The sequence below is a fragment of the Aspergillus luchuensis genome, chromosome 1 (assembly GCF_016861625.1).
Source record: "Aspergillus luchuensis IFO 4308 DNA, chromosome 1, nearly complete sequence".
In the NCBI taxonomy this organism is placed as follows: Eukaryota; Fungi; Ascomycota; class Eurotiomycetes; order Eurotiales; family Aspergillaceae; genus Aspergillus; species Aspergillus luchuensis.
In genome coordinates this window covers 1791731-1809253 of record NC_054849.1, presented here as the reverse complement: position 1 = coordinate 1809253, position 17523 = coordinate 1791731, and the positions used below count along the sequence as shown (strand labels likewise).

Sequence of the window (17523 nt, the reverse complement as noted above, 5' to 3'; positions counted from 1 at the left end):
ACATGGCATGAACAAGTGCCACTATAGAGTACGTTTGCTTTCATAACAGGATCTATTATTTGGCTTTGGTGGAGATGTTTCGGCACCTGTATATAGAACAGTAACGACGGCTGGATAATCAGCGAATCCCAGCAACATTGGAAAGATGCAGTTCGCGCAACGGAGTAATGAGAATTTGTTTAATAACCCTTGGTAATTTGAGCCCGCATTAACCCTGACTAGGGTTTCTCCCCGTTTTGATCTCCTCCAACGGGGCAATACTAGATTCAATAGTCTCGGGCTGTCTACCTCGGATCAGCCTTCGGTCCGTTACGCCACTCGCTTCATGAATCAGTCATTGTCTGACCATCAAACCTTATTGAAATTACCTCTATCAGAGAAACCCAACATTTGGGATGCGATGGACGCCCCTGGCCCTGGCCAGCGGGTCCTGATCCATCGTCATCGTCGTCAGCACTACTGAGAACAGAAGAACCTGGGTTCCTGCACAGGCCATGCATCCAACCTTGTTGTTATTTGGATCTTGATCCCTTGAAAGCTACCACATTTTGAGAGATGTCAGTCGATGTCAATTCTGCACAGGGCCCGTCATGGCGATCGTTGATACCAGAAAGTCACTCGATGTTGTCAGTTAGTCAGTCAGACATACACAGAATCCAATGGTTATTACTCTGCCGTGTTAGATAGTAAAAATAGGATAAACCCCGAGGCACCCAATATTTGGAAAAATTCTATTCAACTAAGCGGTCTTGGACGTCTGATAGTCACTACCAACTGGTTAAGACTGGATGTCAGGAATGCAGATCGTAACTTCCGTCCATTAGACTATTTCCAGTAAGCAGTTAGCAAAGAAGAGCTGAATGGAAATCAGTGGATGTGCTTTGCTAGTACCAAGTTGAGGATCTATGGGGCTCTTTTGGGGGAGATGTAGACTGTTCTATATACAGTAATTGCTGCTTCCAAATACTCTTCGGTCAATGCAGGGGTCGAGAACCTTCAGACGGGATCACGATGGCTCTGTGGGGTCGGAAAATGTCCTCTCTTTTCTGGCTTATGGGTTGGTCATCCGTAGCCGGTGCAGTCATCTGTTGGCTTCGTCTGCTTTTTCCTTTTCTGTGCATGATAGGTTTTTACATATTGGATCCACTAGCAACCTGTCGGTGCTCGTCAAGAAGTTTCTTCTATTCATGCCCCTCGTGCGTCTTTAGCTCTGGACATTTGCAGGTTTTGTTGGTAGTTCAGTACCTCTGATAAAGATGACGCAGGTGCGCACGATCATTTCGAGCATTTTTGTTACGATCTACAACGTACAATGCATGACTGGCTTATATCCAACAATAAAGCTAAATTTGAAGTTGCTTAACATTCTATGTACAAAGAAAAGTCTACTAAATCTCACACAGTTGTATCATCATCGCTCCGTGTCGCAAGGAGCTCCATCTCAGGCTTCCCTGACTGGATATCGCTAGGATACCTCGCAGCCCAAATTACCATAACGAGCCACATCAACACACAGTCGAACACATAGAGTGGCCACTCATGCGTCAGGAGGTATCCGTCATACCCCATCACATACTCAACAACACGATAGATTGACCGAACCAGGATGAGACCACTGATCGCGAAGAGCGTATGCATGTGATACTTCCACGGTGACTGTGCTCCGGATATCGGACGCCTTTGCATACGCTTGTGGAATACAACCGAGACAATGATGAAGAAAACGAACATTCCCACTTGGAAGATAAGGCCAATGATAACAATAATTTTGGATAGGGTCTGCATTGACTTCACCGCTTGCAAGCCCGCTCCGCTGCCTTGAATGAGGAAGGCAAGAACATCGCTCGTCACAAAGACCCTCGTCAACCAGCGAAGAGAAATTATAGAGTATTGCTCTGCGTCGACGCTCCGAATGACCCGACCTAGCGTCATGTATACAGATGCGGCGAAGAGAACTGGAGCGAGGAGGATGAGCACGCTCTGCATAGAGTAAGGCCCAAGCTCCGCTGTATGGAAGTGCGAGATTATTCTTGCGATGAATCCGATGAACTCAACTGTGCTCTGTATTAGTTGATAAGTCTTTCTTTTGTGGGGTATATACATTGTATCAAGGAACACATACAGATGCCGCCAATGGCTAAGGGGATGTTGAACCATGCTCGGGATCGGAATAGCTTGAAGAAGTGGATTCCGGTGGCCCCCAGAAAGAGGACGAGAAAGATAGCCGCTGCCGCAATGGAGGGCATGTAGCTCCACAGGTAGTAGCCCGGCACATAGGGTTCCAGCTTGGCCATAATGGACGGATGTAATATGTTATTTTGTTCTCTTCACTCGAGGACTTCTATCGAGTGATCCAGCTATGGAGGTGAGATTGTTGCAAAATTCGACTCGAATGCTGCCCCCATCTTGGTCTTATATGTCTCTTAGACGCCATTTTGCACGTGGCTGGACCGCAGAAAAAAGGACAATCTTTTCTTGATAGCCTCGCAGAATCTGAATACGCGTATAGAACTCAGCCTTTCTCGAAGGTGTCGGACTCGATCCGTGCCTGGCGATACTACCCGATATAGTTTAGTGCGGGCAAAGTGGTCTGTGCATACGCGGATTCTTCATGAACCCCCCAAGTCTGGCTCTGATTGCTTTTGCCTCTTTCACACGTCCCAATCTCTGCTGCATCCCAAACTCTGAAAATAGCAACCCTAAATCTTTTACGGCCCCGTTGTGGCTGTTGGCTGGGCACACTTTAAGCTTATCGCCAAATTTGGAGCCATGGGCGGAGATCCTTGACCACGAGGCACGCCAGGCAAGAACAATACTACTCACCACCATCGCCACATTAGGCGCATGTGCACCGGAAGATGCGCTCTCAGTGATCGACCAAGATTCCGTAAGGATGCCGCGTAGGCCACATAAGAAGTCGCGCAATGGCTGCTTAGAATGTAAGCGGCGCCACATAAAAGTAAGTTTGATGGAAGTGTCAGGCACACTTGTAGCATCAACCTCTGACAATGTGCAGTGCGACGAGAAACAACCGATATGCTCCAACTGTCGGTCTTCGGAACGTTCCTGCGAATACGCGGATCCGTTCATACGGGCGGCCCATTCGCGGTCAAGCAAGTCATCAACCCCGTCACCTGCTGGCCTGGTGACGAGTGAAACATCCTTGCGGTCGCCTGCACATCCATCTTCTCTTTCTGACAGTCCCCCCGTCAATATGCTTCACGCTGAGCTGTTCTTCAACTTGGTGAACAACACCATCGACAGTCTCAGCGATGGGGAGACCGTTTGGCTTGGTGCTCCGGAAGTGATGCGAATGGTCGTCTCAACGCCCTATCTCATCAATCAAATGCTTGCAACGAGTGCTTTACACTTGAGTATAGTGCGTCCAGAAAACGGAGAATGGTATCGGCGCCATGCAGCCCATCTACAAACGCATGCATTGGAAATTTACAATCAAAGGAGACTCGAGGTGAACCAGGAGAGCACTGTCCCACTATTTCTTTTCTCCTGCATTCTCGGCATGCACACTCTGTGTGACGTCTTGGTCCACCGCGAAGAGACGAGTTTCGATACATTTATAGAGCGATTCGTGCGTTGTCTCAAACTCCAAATTGGTATTCGCGTCGTGATTTCTTCAACTTCATGGCAATCACTACGAGAGTCAATCCTCAAGAAACCGCTTCAAGACGGAGCAATTTTGTTCGAGTGGGACACAAAACTTGGACCCGAGTGCGCAGGACTCTTGAGGCTCGTTGAAGGGGCTAAGCTGGGCGACTCCATCACTTCCACCTATCGGGGTGCGATACAGGCGCTGCAGATGTCTATGAATGCAGCTCTCAAGGCCTCGCTGAAAAATGTCGTCGGTGTTACGGGCTGGCCTGTCATAGTCAGCCCTGAATATGCCGAATACTTGGCAATGCAGCGGCCCGAAGCTCTGGTAATTTTAGCTCATTACGCCGTTATTCTACACTGGCATCGGCATCTGTGGCTGTTTGGCGATGGTGGCCGCTTTCTTATCGAGTCCATCAGCAGGCATCTAGGCCCGAGCTGGGCTGAGTGGTTGGAGTGGCCGAACCGGAGTTTGAGTGAACCTGGTCGGTTAGGTGGGATGTCGTAATTCCCCTATGACTGGGGAATTAACCATACAATAATCTATTCATTGGGGAGCCTTCGCGGGGCCTCAAGAAGTTTTGAAGGCTTTTTATAAAAGCGATCGTCATACCATCCACTCTACCCTTATGGCTTGAAGACGTGATGTTCTTTCCCTTTAGGACTGTAAATTATTTCTGCCTCATTTCTACATGTATCTGGCGACCTCGAGCACCTTGGGAGAGAAATCCCGAGATATCAATTCTATGCTTCCTAGATATTTCCCTTGCACAACCCCAGTTGACAATGAACAACAGACTTCTCTCGCCAGCAGACATTCTACGAACGAGGGAAGCAGGATGTTTACCAGAGTCATGTAATTTTACTATTTATTCGGTTGTCATTTCCCGAAACGAATAATAATTTAAAAGAAAACAAATAATAACAATAATTTGGAATATTAAAAGATCCCATCCGAAGATGGTTAGAACAAAAAAAGTCAAGTCAAATCAAGCACCCACGCCAAGTTTTGGCGCTGCTGGGAATCGAACCCAGGTCGAAACGGCGCTGCGGGAAAACCACAACGTTTCATGATGACCACTACACTACAGCACCTTGATTTGTTTGAAAGTTGCTGCTTAGTTTGATTAATAAGGCTTTATTATCACCTTGATACCGCTGTGTGCCGCCGCTGGGAAGTGGTAAATATAGGTAGGATGAGTGGATGAATTGTCTACAATGGCGTGTTATCGGATAGTACTTATGGAACTTGATCTATTATGGGTTCCCTCCTCCGTTGAGAGCAGACTTATTAGTAGTTAACTGCTTGTATTCTGTTTCGGTTTTTTGTTACGAGGGCGCGCGTGTCTTGGTTTGACGTTCTGGATTGATGTATATATCCTAGAGAGGTCATTCGGCACCTCCCTGGGCCAACTGAACTCCTCAAACACTCAGCGAGGAAACGTAGAACTACTAACTGACACCCATGGCCATCTTGAAGTAGTATCGTAGCACATTGTGCCAGGATGCTTAGATCGCACCCTGCCGCGAGAAGGAAAGTAGCTTCTATAATTATGTGCTAATGCTAGCGGTGATGTGCTGTGGAAGGTTCCGATCCGTTGAATATGCAGGACGAGGGCGCCTATGCGGAATTATTACACATAGGTCGACAATCTAGTAGGAGTATACACTCAGGTAAAAGGGTGTAGACCATCATGTTGTTTGTAGCTAGCAGCAGCATCGTCTAGCGGCTCTATATGTATCAGTGTGAATGTATTGAATACCCATCGGGAAGTGGCCTAGGATATGTGGACATGGAACCTGCCTCTACCTCTTACTGCATTTATTCTGTGTGCAATGGAAGAGTTTGGTGCATTGTTGAAAGCATTTGATCATGTTAGGAAGGCGTCAATGCCCGACTACAAGGTGTGCGGGTATGCTTTGTCCCTGGCAGAAGATTGGTTTTGGACAAGAGAAGTGGACCAGCACCACCAAGGGTAACTCAGATTAAAGCACAAGAAAGGAAAACACAAATGCAATAGTGCAACAGTAGCACAGTAGAAGAGATCCCAGCGGATGGTCTCGCAGACACCAAGGAAGCGAAACATTTTGATCAAACAACATGGCCAACATAGACTATTCACCATCCTCCAATTGCATTCACGACGCCCCTTAGAACAACCAACTCATCGATAATCTTCGATCGGCTCTAGCTGAAGTTTCGACAAGTCCTAGGTAACGAAATCCAGGTTAGAAACAACCGAGTAAACACATCAATGATGGCAGTCTTACCTTTTCATGAGCATGGCACATTCAGTGCCTCAAGTAGGACCCATGAAGATCACCCTAGTGTATTTGTTGTGTGTTTGCAGCTGCGCCCACCCCTGTTCCTAGCCCCCAACAATTTCTGCCGTCGAACCATTGGGATCCAGACTATTAGCAGCATTGCCTCTCCAGGTGCAGGAAAATTGGAAAGATCCAGGAAATAGAAGACTGGGTAAAGGCAAGATAATATGCATATAAGAAGCAAGAAGGTAACAGGGTAACAGGCAACAGGGAAAGGGAATGCCCCTCAGAAGGACCCCAAAAGGGCGTCCTATGAATATCATCATTCGAGGCGTGGTAACTGACGGGGAAATTTCAACCTGAGATGAAACTAGGCTGACCCGAACAGTGGCATGTAATAACCCGTGCTCATCCAGCGTGCATGTATCATCATCGCTGAAGATATTGCGGTTCACAAAAGCCCCCAGGAGTGGAGAGTTGGTATAGCCACGAATAGCCCAATATTCCGAAAAGATGCCTCTCATATGATCACCGTCACAGAGGCGGAAAGTATTGAACCTACCTCAAGACCCCGAGAAGTAGATGTGAACCTCACGATAGGTCTGAGTGGACGTCTTTCAAGCATAAAAAGCTCTGAAGGCCTAAGCATAGACCTCCGACTGCTGCCCAGCAGAACCCGATTGACAACAAACTTCAACTCAGAACAGGCACCGTGTGGGTGAGAAAGAAAGGGATTGATAAGCAGAGGGGTTATAGAAGAAAAGTAACCTGCTCTCAGAAGACCAGGCACGCAAGACCCTGGAATGAAATCATCATCGAGCAGGTCCAGAGACGAGTAGCTTTGAAAGCAGATTTCAAACTTACCTGACTGGAGGAAGTCTCCCACAGGATGTCTCTGGATGATGGCTGAAAGCCAGGTAGGGGGGTTTACAGTGGGGAGCCTTAGGCGGTGCTGCGTATGGGCTTTGTTGCGTATGGGCAGTGTCGCATATGGGCGTAGCCGCCTAAGGAAAGATGGGCGTAGACAGATGGATGGGTAAAGAGCGATGAGTAGGCAAGGTTGAGGAAAGAAGAGAGCTGGGAGGAGGGAGGAGGGAGGAGAGGGATTATAAAGGAGGGAAGGCGGAGGAGGAAGGGAGAAAGTGCGAGCCAAGGGAAGCGAGAGGCAGGAAGTGAATGGGGACAAGGGAACAGGGAAAAGTGATGGGGGTAAAGTGTTGGAAGTGAAGTGAAAGGAATGGGGTGAAGGTCTTCCTCCAGGGGAAGTGGTGCTGCTGTCACGGCCTGCTCCTAGTGTACAGTTGAGTTGGTGGGAAAGTAAATGGAAGGGGCATTCAATATATAGCCACTTGGGCAGTAGGGAAAGCGGCATGTTCAGCTTGTGTACTAGCATGCGAATGGGAGATTCCGTGGCACTGGATATGTGCAACGAGGCAACTCCCGGGGATAATGCCAGTTGACACCCGGGCAACCCGATAGTAGGCTGCGATGAAGGAACTTACCGGATTTCAAAGGACTTGATTGAATTAGGCAATAGAATCAGAGCCACCTTGTAGTATGTATGTGTGTGCGTCACGGGTACGCCTAGTTACTGCACCTTTCGGGGCAATGCTAGATTTCTAGACCTACTACTGTATCAACCGACTTCCCAGTCAGCAGTTCATATACATGTGACTACATGATCGATCATGGTAGCAGGTTTGCCATAGCAGCTCCAATATAGTTGGGATCAATTCGATTTGTTTCAGAGATATTTCCCCATTAACACTCAACATAGACGGTGAAGGAAAGAGATATGAACTAGATTCACTTTCTAATCCTTTCATCCTCTTCCTACTGGGCATGAATACAAGTGACCTTTTCCAAGCACATCTGAATTGATAGTAGCCGTGAGATTCAACATTTCTATGACATATGTAGTTAAGAGAATAGATGGAAGAAAACCATTAGATGCCTCTGCAGTACCAGTCCATCGTGGCCCTCCTTATATATATGTGGGCGCGTACTACTTCACTAGCCTGTGTGAGAATGGGTCGTAGTTGCTATGTAGGCAAGATCCGAAGGCATAACCGTCAAGAATCGGAACTAGTCAGCTGAAAACTACATCTGCCCCAGCACAAGCCAAGTCCACAGCTACGGTCGTGGTTACGGTGTCGGGAAAGACCCGGATTCAGGCTCGGAACGCACACGCTACTCCATTGTGTCTTTTCCCTCGTCACCGTCTCTATAGTGAGTTACTTTTTGTACACCGGAAGAAAAAGCAAGGTCCAACGCCGTCCCAGTCAATTCTTTGCATTCTTTAACCCCCATCCCTTGTCCTAATCCAGCCAATTTGCATGAACGATGTCCCAACCGAACCCAAAGAAGTAGTACAGGAAGCGGAAAGTATGCAAGGTAGAGGAGAGCAAGAGAGACCATGGAAAGGTTTTCATCAGACACCGAATCGAGAAGGGGCAAAAGCCGGAGAGCAAAGGAGATAAAGGTGGCGTAGAAAAAAAAAACACATCTGAATATAATAGGAAGACACTGGCAAATGTCGTAAACCGTGAACAAGCAACATAAGTAAGAATAAAAACAAAGCGATAACGTTTTTTTCCATTCAATACATCATGAGCGCAACCCTGCAGAAAAGATCAACCAAAGATGTAAAACCAGCCAAGCTCTCATTGAGAGTAGAGATTACACACTTGAGAGTGACATAGAGGGGAAAAAGTGTTAACAAGTGAATATAAGAGGAGATAGGTTTTCAATCCAGGGCTTGCCGCGCCCGAGGTAAAAGAGAAAAAGAAACGAGCCAATAGGAATCTCATCACCCGGAAAAGATGCAACGCCATAATCCTTTAGTGACCGTAATTGCCTCCCCAGCCTCCGCGTCCAGAGTTTCCGTAGTAATTGGCAAACCCTGCGCCGCCGTAGTTAGCGTATCCAGTGGGCTGGTGGTGGGTCTGGCTGGCTGCAGCCTGGTGGCCGCCCAGGGCACCCAATCCGCCATACTGAGGGTTCAGGTGGGGGTAGCCACCGAATCCCTGCTGGCCCTGCTGACCCTGCAGCGGGGGAAGGCCGGTTTGGGCCTGAGGCTGACCAGCGGCGCTGTTGGTCGCGGAGCCGGGACGGTTAGCCTGGGCAAGAGAAGGGCTGGGTCCCGCAGCCTTCGGAGTATCGAAGCTCTTCGTCTCCTCCGTGGTCACCGGAGGCTGCTGGGTGATCGGCTGGTTCTGTCCGAAGCCGCCTTGAGTGCGACCGAAGACGTCCGACATGCCGGTTGCGAAGGCATTGGAGCCGGCGGCTGCCGACTGCTGAGTCTCGGATGGCTGGGCGGATCCAGTGCGGCCGTAGACCGAGTCACGACCGGGAATGGCCTGGTTGAAGGTGGCCGCTGTAGCGGGCGACGACGAGTGGTCATAGGAGAAGGCGTGAGGCTGACCATACATTCCAGCCTTTCCGTACGGGCCATATTGGCTGCCGTAACCATATTGAGTGCTGTGAGGAAGGTAGTGGTCATCATATCTCCGGGCATCATCGTACATCGGGCGGTTCCTGCCGTACTGGTTCATCTGGCCAATGTACGAAGCATAGTGAGGGTTGGAGTAATACGGGTATCCGTAGCCGTAGCTGTGAGCGCCCTGGCCAGGCATGTGCTGAGCCGTAGGGGTCTGAGTAGCGCCAGGAAGGGTGGGGTTAGGAGTGGTGTGGCCACTGTTAGGAGCTTCAACATGGCCGTAGCGGCTAGGAGGCTGAGTGGTAGGAACATGCGGTTGCACTTCGGCGCCAGAAACACCAAATCCTGCTCTCTGGGCAGCGACCGTGGCATCTTGAGACTGACCGTACGTGCCGTAGTAGTTGTAGGGAAGACGTTGGTCGACGGCATAGAACGGAGAATACTCGCTTCCGGTCGTGACGGTAGGCTGCACAGGAGCTTGGTTGGCAAAGGGCTCCTGGATTTGGGGTTGAGGCTGCGTGACCTGCTGGGTGAAGGGGTCGTAGGGCTTATGAGCGTCGGTGTAGCGGGCGAAGTCAGTGAAGGAGTTTTCAGCGGCAGAGACCTGGGGCACGGGAGGAAGTCCCGGAGCCGGGCGAGAGACTGCAGGGGTTTCAGTGGGCACCTGAGCCTGAGTGGAAGGAGGCAACGAGGCTCGAGGAGCAACAGGGGAGTGCTGAGGGGGCTGAGCACGGGTCTCAGCTTCTTCTCTGTTCTCATCAATGTCAACATCGGCGGCATCGCCGTTCAATCCCATGCTGCCAAACTGGACCGCAGCACGATCCACAGCATGGTTTCCTGGCATGACCACAGCTTCCTGTTGTTCCATCACACGACGTTGAGTGCCAGGGGTGCGGGTGCTCTGCTTGAAGGCACTCGAAGGGTAAGTTCCAGGAGCAGCGCGCGTGGGAGTGGCAGCCGCTGCAAGGTGAGTAGAGTCAAGGGCACTGCCCACGGTGCTAGCTGCGGTAGCCGTGGGAGCAGGAGGAGAGACATCGGGGATCTGGGCAAGGTTGTTCTTCGTCAAATCATCCTTCGGAGCGGGGACATCAGCGGAAGATGGAGTAGCGGCAGGAGCTTCTTCTGCGGCCGGTTGAGGTTGAGGAATAGCTGGTTCGGGTGCTTTTTCGGCAGGGACAGGAACGGGGATAGGGACCGGGACGGGAACAGGAGCCTGAGCAGGAGCCGGGGCTGGGGCAGGAGCCGGGGCGGTTTCAACTGGCTTCTGCTCCGTTACAGGCGCAGCAGCAGGCTTCTCGGGGGCAGGGGCAGAGGTGGTAGCAGGAGCGGGAGCGGGTGCAGGAGCAGGAGCAGGAGCAGGAGCGGCAGGTTTCTTCTGAGGAGGAGGCGGCGCCGGTTTGGCAAACAAGCTAGCCCAACCCTTCTTTGTGCCCTCCGGGATCACACTGCTCTTGGGTGCCTCCTTGGCGCCATCGTCAACGTTTTCTGCAGCAGCAGGCTCGGCATCGACGGTCTTTTCGGGCTTGGTAGCCGCGGCAGGCTCAGGAGCAGCCGCAGGCGTAGCTGTGGTCTCCTCGACAGAAGTGGCGACAGCTGGCTTCTCCGTGCGAGTTCCGTTGGTATGAGCACCGGCCCGACCTCCACGACCTCCACGACCACGGTCACCACGGGCGCGACCACGACCTTCAAAGCCACCACGGCCACGACCTCGAACCGAGGGGGCGACTGTCTCGACGGGAGTGCTCTGTACCTCCTTGGTCTTAGGGCGGCTGCGGTCCGTAGTCTTCTTCTTTACCTCGCCCCATTGAGCGACATTGCCTGTGGGAATAGAAGCAGTAGCGTCAGTAAAACCCAGAAACCCTGAGCTATTCCAAGTAGCAGTATGAAAATCATACCTTCACTGATGCGATCAATTGCCTCCTCAAGGTCACCATTTGCATCCTCCAGAGCGAAGACCAGATCCTCATCAGTCCAATCAGAGAACAGCTCCTTCAGCATGGGCAGAGTGTCCGAGTATTTCTTCTTCATCTGACCAAGCTCTCCCTCGTCTTCATATGCGGTGGGTGCGCCGTCTGAGTTGTCTGCCTTTGTGGATCTGCTACCACCACGACCACCTCTGGAGCTATAGCCGCCACGGCCACCACGGGTAGATACCCTGCCACGAGAGGCAGAAGGCCTTGTTTGAACTTCAGACATATCTGTTATTGGTATTTATGGTTCTCCCGTATGGAGAAGTAAGATGAAGGAATCGGAGAGGACCCAACGTGGACGAAGGGAGGAAATCAAGGTGCGGCTAGTGGGAAGAAAAAGCGGGTAAAAAGGTCGTAACTTAGTACGGTAGCAATGATGAGATGCAGCCTCACGAGAGAGGTCAGCACCAGAACCACTAAGGGCACACAAGGACCGCCAGGATTTTGGGTTTGGGAGGGAGGAAGAGGAGAAGAAAGAGACCGAAAGAGTCGAGAGTTAAGAAAAGGATGCAAAAGACACAAGAAAAGATAAAAAGGAAATAATAATTAGAGGTGAAGGGGGAGGAGGTGCAGAAAGTTTAGTAGGGAAAGACTACTACTTAGCAGCAGATCGAGTTCATTGAATGGATGGGGTTCGAGGTGTGGATGGGACGGAAGGGGAAGAGAAGGCGACTTTCGGTCGGTCGCGTTGGTTGCCCGCGCCCCGTTTTTAGCGAGCATGCGGTCCTGGGCAGTGTTACCTGCTTTACCTTACCGCGTTCCAATTTACCAACCCGATCACTGGGATAACTACGGAGTAGTAGTACTACTACTTTGCCAACTGACTTAATTGCTTAGCTACGTACAGTGTTACTGGTGCGATTGCTAGTAGATGAGAAATGAAGTTGATGGTTCCAGATAGTGCTTTTTTTTTTGCTCATTATTGAGGTAGAACTGCTCTCTCTACCAATCGGTTTGTTACTTACCTCGTACCACCTCGCCTGATGGGCGTTCCGAGTCTTTGGGTTCGCTCTGTCGATGATTTCGTCATCACTACTTACTGCTAATTTTATGACGATGGTAATGTGGAAATCAGTTAAGCCAGGCATGTGTTCCTTCAGATTCGTGGTGGACCGGCACCTGCCACACTGTATTTATCCTACATCTGTTCAAATTCCGACTGGGCGACCAGTCAACTCAATTGAGGGATAGATCATCTTCAGCTCCCTTCCAAATCACAGCCAGGCTGATCGCGTGGTGAGGTGGCACTGGCAGCCCTTGCTCACCGCCCGTCGTTTTGGGCCAAAATCACTCGTGACTTGCTGGATAAGGCGCAGCCCGGGACCTGTCCCCAGCAGAAGGGGTCCAGCCAGTGTCGACAGCCTTCATTTACCATTATCTAGCTGCTTTTTGCGACAGGCGCCGCGTGTGTGATAATCCATCCACTATGAGGGCCTCCCCGGCCGTCAGATATCCTTGGTCTAAATTGCATCTCCCGCTCCCCCGCACCCCTCGTCAGTCCGAGCAACTCCTCAATGCCATCACATCCTCCTTCCGTCGCCAGCTCGATCGTGAATATCCGACCAACAACCCTTCTACATCCGACCGCAATGGAGCTTCTGCCGAGCATCCACCAGAAAATTCCCATTCGTCTGCTCATGCGACTGATAGACTTCTCCACAACATCTTAGACAACCCGCTTTTCCGGGTAGCCCCCTCGGCCTCCCCCATCTCCAGTAATGCGTCAGGCATGCGCGATGCGAAACAACGAAGAATGTTGACAGAGCCCATGGTGGTATTCGACGAATTGGCAGCGGCAGGACATGTCACTAAAGGCGACCTTCTCCAATGCTTGCAGTATCAGTTAATGCTTGCAAGAGGTACCGGCGATGACTTTGTCAAGGCCATGAAAGATTCCAAGGCAGGGACCAAAGTTGTCAACTGGTGGCTTGCGTCGGGTTGGCGAGATCGGTTAAAGATATTTGATCATCGACAGACGTCTGCCACCTTGGTGAAGTTCATGGTTGCGGAGGGCATGCAAGATACTGTTTTGACCTGGTTGGAAATGTTGGCCAATGCCGATCTTCGGGCCTTCAATGGCCATATCAGCCGAAGCCTCGCCGAGCGTGTCGCTAGAAATCTTTTGACTGATTTCCTTGCCGCTGAGAATCAATATGGAGGTGGCTTGTCCTCCGCTATGCGGTACTACGTGCAGGTAGGAGATATGTATTTCTCCATGGAGGATCTGCATAACAGACGTGACACGAAAAACCTTCTTCGACACGCCGGTAAATACCTGTTCCAGCAGGTCAGTCGGGAAGTACCGAATGATAATAACGTGGTGTCTGCATCTGTCTATGAAGAATACGCCAGGGTGATTGCTACCGTGTGTACGGACTTTGTCACTGCCTCAGTGGCTCTCTATCACCCCACAGTACCTGACCCGAAGCCCTTTCTTCGGTATGTGTATAATAAGGATATGCCTACGTTGCAGACATGGCCGGTGGGCCTACGAGAGGTATTTGTGCGCAGTGGCTCGGTCGCGCTCCGTCTTTTGATGGACCAGGGGAAGCGGGGAGATGCCACATGGCTGGCAGGTATCCTGCAGCACGTGTCAGACACGGATAAAGCGAAGGTCGAACATGAAGCATCCGCAGATGAAAAGGCTTTGCTTTCTCGACTACTTCGAGTAGACATGGCGTGGACCTGATTGATGTAACCGTTCTTCTACAGCGTTTGTGGAATAATTTACGAAAAGTCTTCATGCAATGCAGCTCTTTGAGCGGGCTGATTTGCGTCACGGATCCTAACGGAAGCGCGCAGATCGAGGGGATGAGATTCGTCAGCCATGTTTCGCTGCCAACCAGCCAGCAGCATTGTCATTGCGACAGTCACACCAAAGCACCAACTCCCCCCGGCATTAATACTCCGCATCGGACTCCACTCCTGCCGCTAAGGGGTGCTTTCTCCTCTTCTTGGCGTGCTTACCTCTAACGACAACCCCGGTGCAGCTAGGGCTTATCTCTTCCCCTCAGGCTGAGCATCGGTGCAATTCTTAGTGGTTCTGTTTATTTCTCGATCTGGAATGCAAGAGGGGACTGCCGAGATTGGGTTCCGCGTGAATCGGGCTAGCGCCCCTGGTCGTGCCTTAGTAAACGTCACGGCGCAACCTCACCTCGTCTTCTTCTCGGACCTTCTCCCAACAGCCGCTCCGTCTGAGCAGATGATCTTCGGCTTCTCCGTCATCCATTGATTGGAATACTAGTCGCATATCATTCGCGACCACAAGTTTTGCAGACAAGACGAAGGTACCTTTGACGAAACTTCACCATTTCCCGCTTTATCCAGCAATTGCGGGCAGTTATGACTTCCCAACCCAGTAATCACTCCAAAACATCATCAGGTATGTCAAGGTCCGGTTCTATAAACCTATCGCCTTGTGGTTTCTCCTCGTCCGGCTCTCCCATACTCCAGATGTTATATACTGACGATTCAGAAGAACAAGAGCCAACAAACGGCGCCAATCTTCCAGCGAAACCATCCTCCGCGACTGAGCCCGCTGGGGAGAGCAAGCCTACTTCAAACACCAAGACCGTTGATGAAGCGAAATCTACTGATGAGACCGGACCCCGCTCGCAGGTTCCCACATCTGTAGATACAGCTCCCAAGGAGTCTGTTACTGAGTCGAATGTGGGTGAGAAGCGGGAGCACGAGGTGACACCCGCGACAGTGGAAGCTGATAAAACTGGCGCTGATGATGCAACGGAGCCTGCAACCAAGAAGAAGAAGAGGAATGATGCAGAGAAAAATGGACCGGAAACCCCACCGCCATTTCCTACGACTGCGAAGCACACTAAGAAAGGCCTAACTACAAATGGTGACAAGAAGAAGGGTGGGCGATCCAAAACTGCAAAGGAATCTGTCAAAAGAGAGCCCCCGACGGATGGGATCAGTAGTCGAACACGCAGTCGCACTAAGGTTGCTCTCTGAAGCCTCTGATCGTTTGTCTCATGAAGTTAGGAGTGGCATTCATCAAGATGGCATTTGTCGAAAAACAGACGGAAGTTAGAACACCTCTTGTGTATGAGAGTATGAATTGCTTTGAATAGCAGAATATGAACTTGATTAGCATGGCTGCCATGATAATTTGAATTGTTCTCTATGCCATTGAGAACAGCCCTATCGTAGCCATCTCTGGCACTTCTACTCGAGGCGTATTCTAGGGCTGCCGACCTCTCGTAATTGCGGTATCTCAAATCGCCGAAATCGGCGATGACAGTGCACGCTGAGTCACATTCCGGGACGGAACAACCACTCTTCTTCCCCGCTATCACCAGAGGGGCAAGTCTGTGTCATAGGTCCAGCAGCGATAGCATTAATTTCTCGTCGAAGAACTTTAAAAATTCTGATTCTGAACATCAACTCTACGCAGATAACACCCAATTGCCATCTTACAAACATGTCCTCCAACAAGATCTGGCTGCGTGCCGAAACCAAGCCCGCCGAGGCTCGGTCTGCTTGTGAGTATTGGACCTCAAGCCAATAGCATATTATTCTAGGATGCTAATATGGTGCAGTGACCCCGACTACCTGCAAGGCTCTTATGGATGCTGGATATGAAGTGACTGTCGAGCGCTCCACCCAGCGGATTTTTGATGGTAAGAGAGACATCTTCCTAACACACGATTACAATGACGTTTAAGGGGCTACTACGGCTGGTTAGCAGCTGGATCCTTTAATGCTTGTCATCTCCACACTCGGATTTGTGAACCTGTCTAACATGATTATCTCTTTTTAGACGAAGATTTTGCCAAGGTATGCGTGTAGAAGCACGTCACCCTTCTGTTCGTACGGAATCTCACCTTTCTATCTTACAGATTGGCGCACCGCTGGTGGAGGAAGGTTCTTGGGTGAAGGATGCCCCCAAGGATGCCTACATTCTGGGTCTCAAGGAGCTCCCTGAGGATGATTTCCCCCTTGAGCACGTTCACATCTCCTTTGCACACTGCTACAAGCAGCAGGGTGGCTGGGAGCAGGTCCTCAGCCGCTGGCCTCGGGGAGGTGGTACTCTCTTGGATCTTGAATTCCTCACTGATGATGTTGGTCGGAGAGTCGCTGGTAAGAACTATGCATGAATATGTACCATTACAGCAGCTGATCTTATGCCTTAGCTTTCGGTTGGTCCGCCGGTTATGCAGGTTCCGCTTTGGCTGTTAAGAACTGGGCTTGGCAGTTGACGCACCCTGAGGGCGAGCCTTTGCCTGGTGAGGTTCCGTACATCAACCAGGATGCCCTGATCGAGTCGGTCAAGAAGTCCCTCGAGGAGGGTAAGAAGCAGTCTGGCCGCTCTCCCAAGATCCTTGTCATTGGCGCTGTGAGTTATCCGTCTTGTCTAACCTTACAACTCTTCTGACAATGTCACAGCTCGGCCGTTGTGGCAGTGGTGCTGTGCAGCTCGCCAAGGACGTGGGTATTCCAGACTCCGACATCGTTCGGTGGGATATCGAGGAAACCAAGAAGGGTCAGTTGTCTTTAGCCTTTTGTTGCTTTCGTGCATTAACATCTATTGCAGGCGGTCCCTTCCGGGAAATCGTTGAGGATGTCGATATTCTCGTCAACTGCATTTACCTCAGCGCACAGATCCCACCCTTCGTTACTCCAGAGACTCTTACTTCGCCGAACCGCCGCTTGTCGGTCATCTGCGATGTGAGCGCTGATACGTAAGGCTCCCATTTCCCGACCTTGGGAATTCCGCTGACCATTGTATAACTTCTTTCTTATAGTACCAACCCCCACAACCCTCTCCCTGTGTATTCTATCACTACTACCTTTGACAAGCCTACTGTCCCCGTCACCTTGGCAGGTGGAAGCCAGGTCGCTGGCCTGAGTGTGATCAGCATCGATCACCTTCCGTCTCTTCTGCCCCGTGAGAGCTCGGAGATGTTCAGCCAGGCCTTGCTCCCTAGCTTGCTCCAGCTGAAGGACCGGCAAAACGCCCGCGTCTGGAAGCAGGCTGAGGACCTTTTCAATGAAAAGGTTGCTACGTTGCCCGAGTCCCTACGGGCCTAAATGATGCACTTCTTCAAAATCAGGCTGGCTTCTGAAAAAAAAAGGATTTTTGCGTGTATTATGGGTACCGATTGATACGATGCTTTCCTGAAAATCTCGATGGTTTATGGATGTTAGCATGTTATGATATGAGACTATTGACTAGAATAGAGGCAACCAAAAGTGTTGTTAAAGTAATATCATGCGTTATGG

General features: G+C 50.6%; 7 protein-coding genes across 7 annotated transcripts; 4 read left to right on the top strand and 3 right to left on the bottom strand.

The window, feature by feature from the left end:
• Positions 1–1395: 1395 nt before the first annotated feature.
• On the bottom strand, positions 1396–2294 carry AKAW2_10625S (RTA1 domain-containing protein; the record flags this gene model as incomplete). The annotated part of the gene is made up of 2 exons (XM_041689268.1): positions 1396–2054; positions 2123–2294. 2 exons carry the CDS (start codon positions 2292–2294, stop codon positions 1396–1398), a joined length of 831 nt encoding a protein of 276 aa, XP_041537345.1.
• A 317-nt stretch (positions 2295–2611) lies between these two features.
• AKAW2_10624A (Zn(II)2Cys6 transcription factor domain-containing protein) lies at positions 2612–4117 on the top strand (the record flags this gene model as incomplete). Its single annotated transcript, XM_041689257.1, has 2 exons — positions 2612–2959; positions 3017–4117. 2 exons carry the CDS (start codon positions 2612–2614, stop codon positions 4115–4117), a joined length of 1449 nt encoding a protein of 482 aa, XP_041537344.1.
• Positions 4118–6394: 2277 nt separating this feature from the next.
• Positions 6395–7267, bottom strand: AKAW2_10623S (uncharacterized protein; the record flags this gene model as incomplete). The annotated part of the gene is made up of 1 exon (XM_041689246.1): positions 6395–7267. One exon carries the CDS (start codon positions 7265–7267, stop codon positions 6395–6397), a length of 873 nt encoding a protein of 290 aa, XP_041537343.1.
• A 1447-nt stretch (positions 7268–8714) lies between these two features.
• Positions 8715–11509, bottom strand: AKAW2_10622S (putative RNAPII degradation factor Def1; the record flags this gene model as incomplete). The annotated part of the gene is made up of 2 exons (XM_041689235.1): positions 8715–11131; positions 11209–11509. The coding sequence occupies 2 exons, from the start codon at positions 11507–11509 to the stop codon at positions 8715–8717; spliced, it is 2718 nt and encodes a 905-aa protein (XP_041537342.1).
• A 1200-nt stretch (positions 11510–12709) lies between these two features.
• AKAW2_10621A (uncharacterized protein) lies at positions 12710–13972 on the top strand (the record flags this gene model as incomplete). Its single annotated transcript, XM_041689224.1, has 1 exon — positions 12710–13972. The coding sequence occupies one exon, from the start codon at positions 12710–12712 to the stop codon at positions 13970–13972; it is 1263 nt and encodes a 420-aa protein (XP_041537341.1).
• Positions 13973–14625: 653 nt separating this feature from the next.
• Positions 14626–15252, top strand: AKAW2_10620A (uncharacterized protein; the record flags this gene model as incomplete). The annotated part of the gene is made up of 2 exons (XM_041689213.1): positions 14626–14665; positions 14762–15252. 2 exons carry the CDS (start codon positions 14626–14628, stop codon positions 15250–15252), a joined length of 531 nt encoding a protein of 176 aa, XP_041537340.1.
• Positions 15253–15721: 469 nt separating this feature from the next.
• Positions 15722–17331, top strand: lys1 (saccharopine dehydrogenase (NAD+, L-lysine-forming); the record flags this gene model as incomplete). The annotated part of the gene is made up of 8 exons (XM_041689201.1): positions 15722–15782; positions 15840–15920; positions 16061–16077; positions 16140–16380; positions 16434–16636; positions 16687–16783; positions 16835–16982; positions 17046–17331. 8 exons carry the CDS (start codon positions 15722–15724, stop codon positions 17329–17331), a joined length of 1134 nt encoding a protein of 377 aa, XP_041537339.1.
• Positions 17332–17523: the final 192 nt, after the last annotated feature.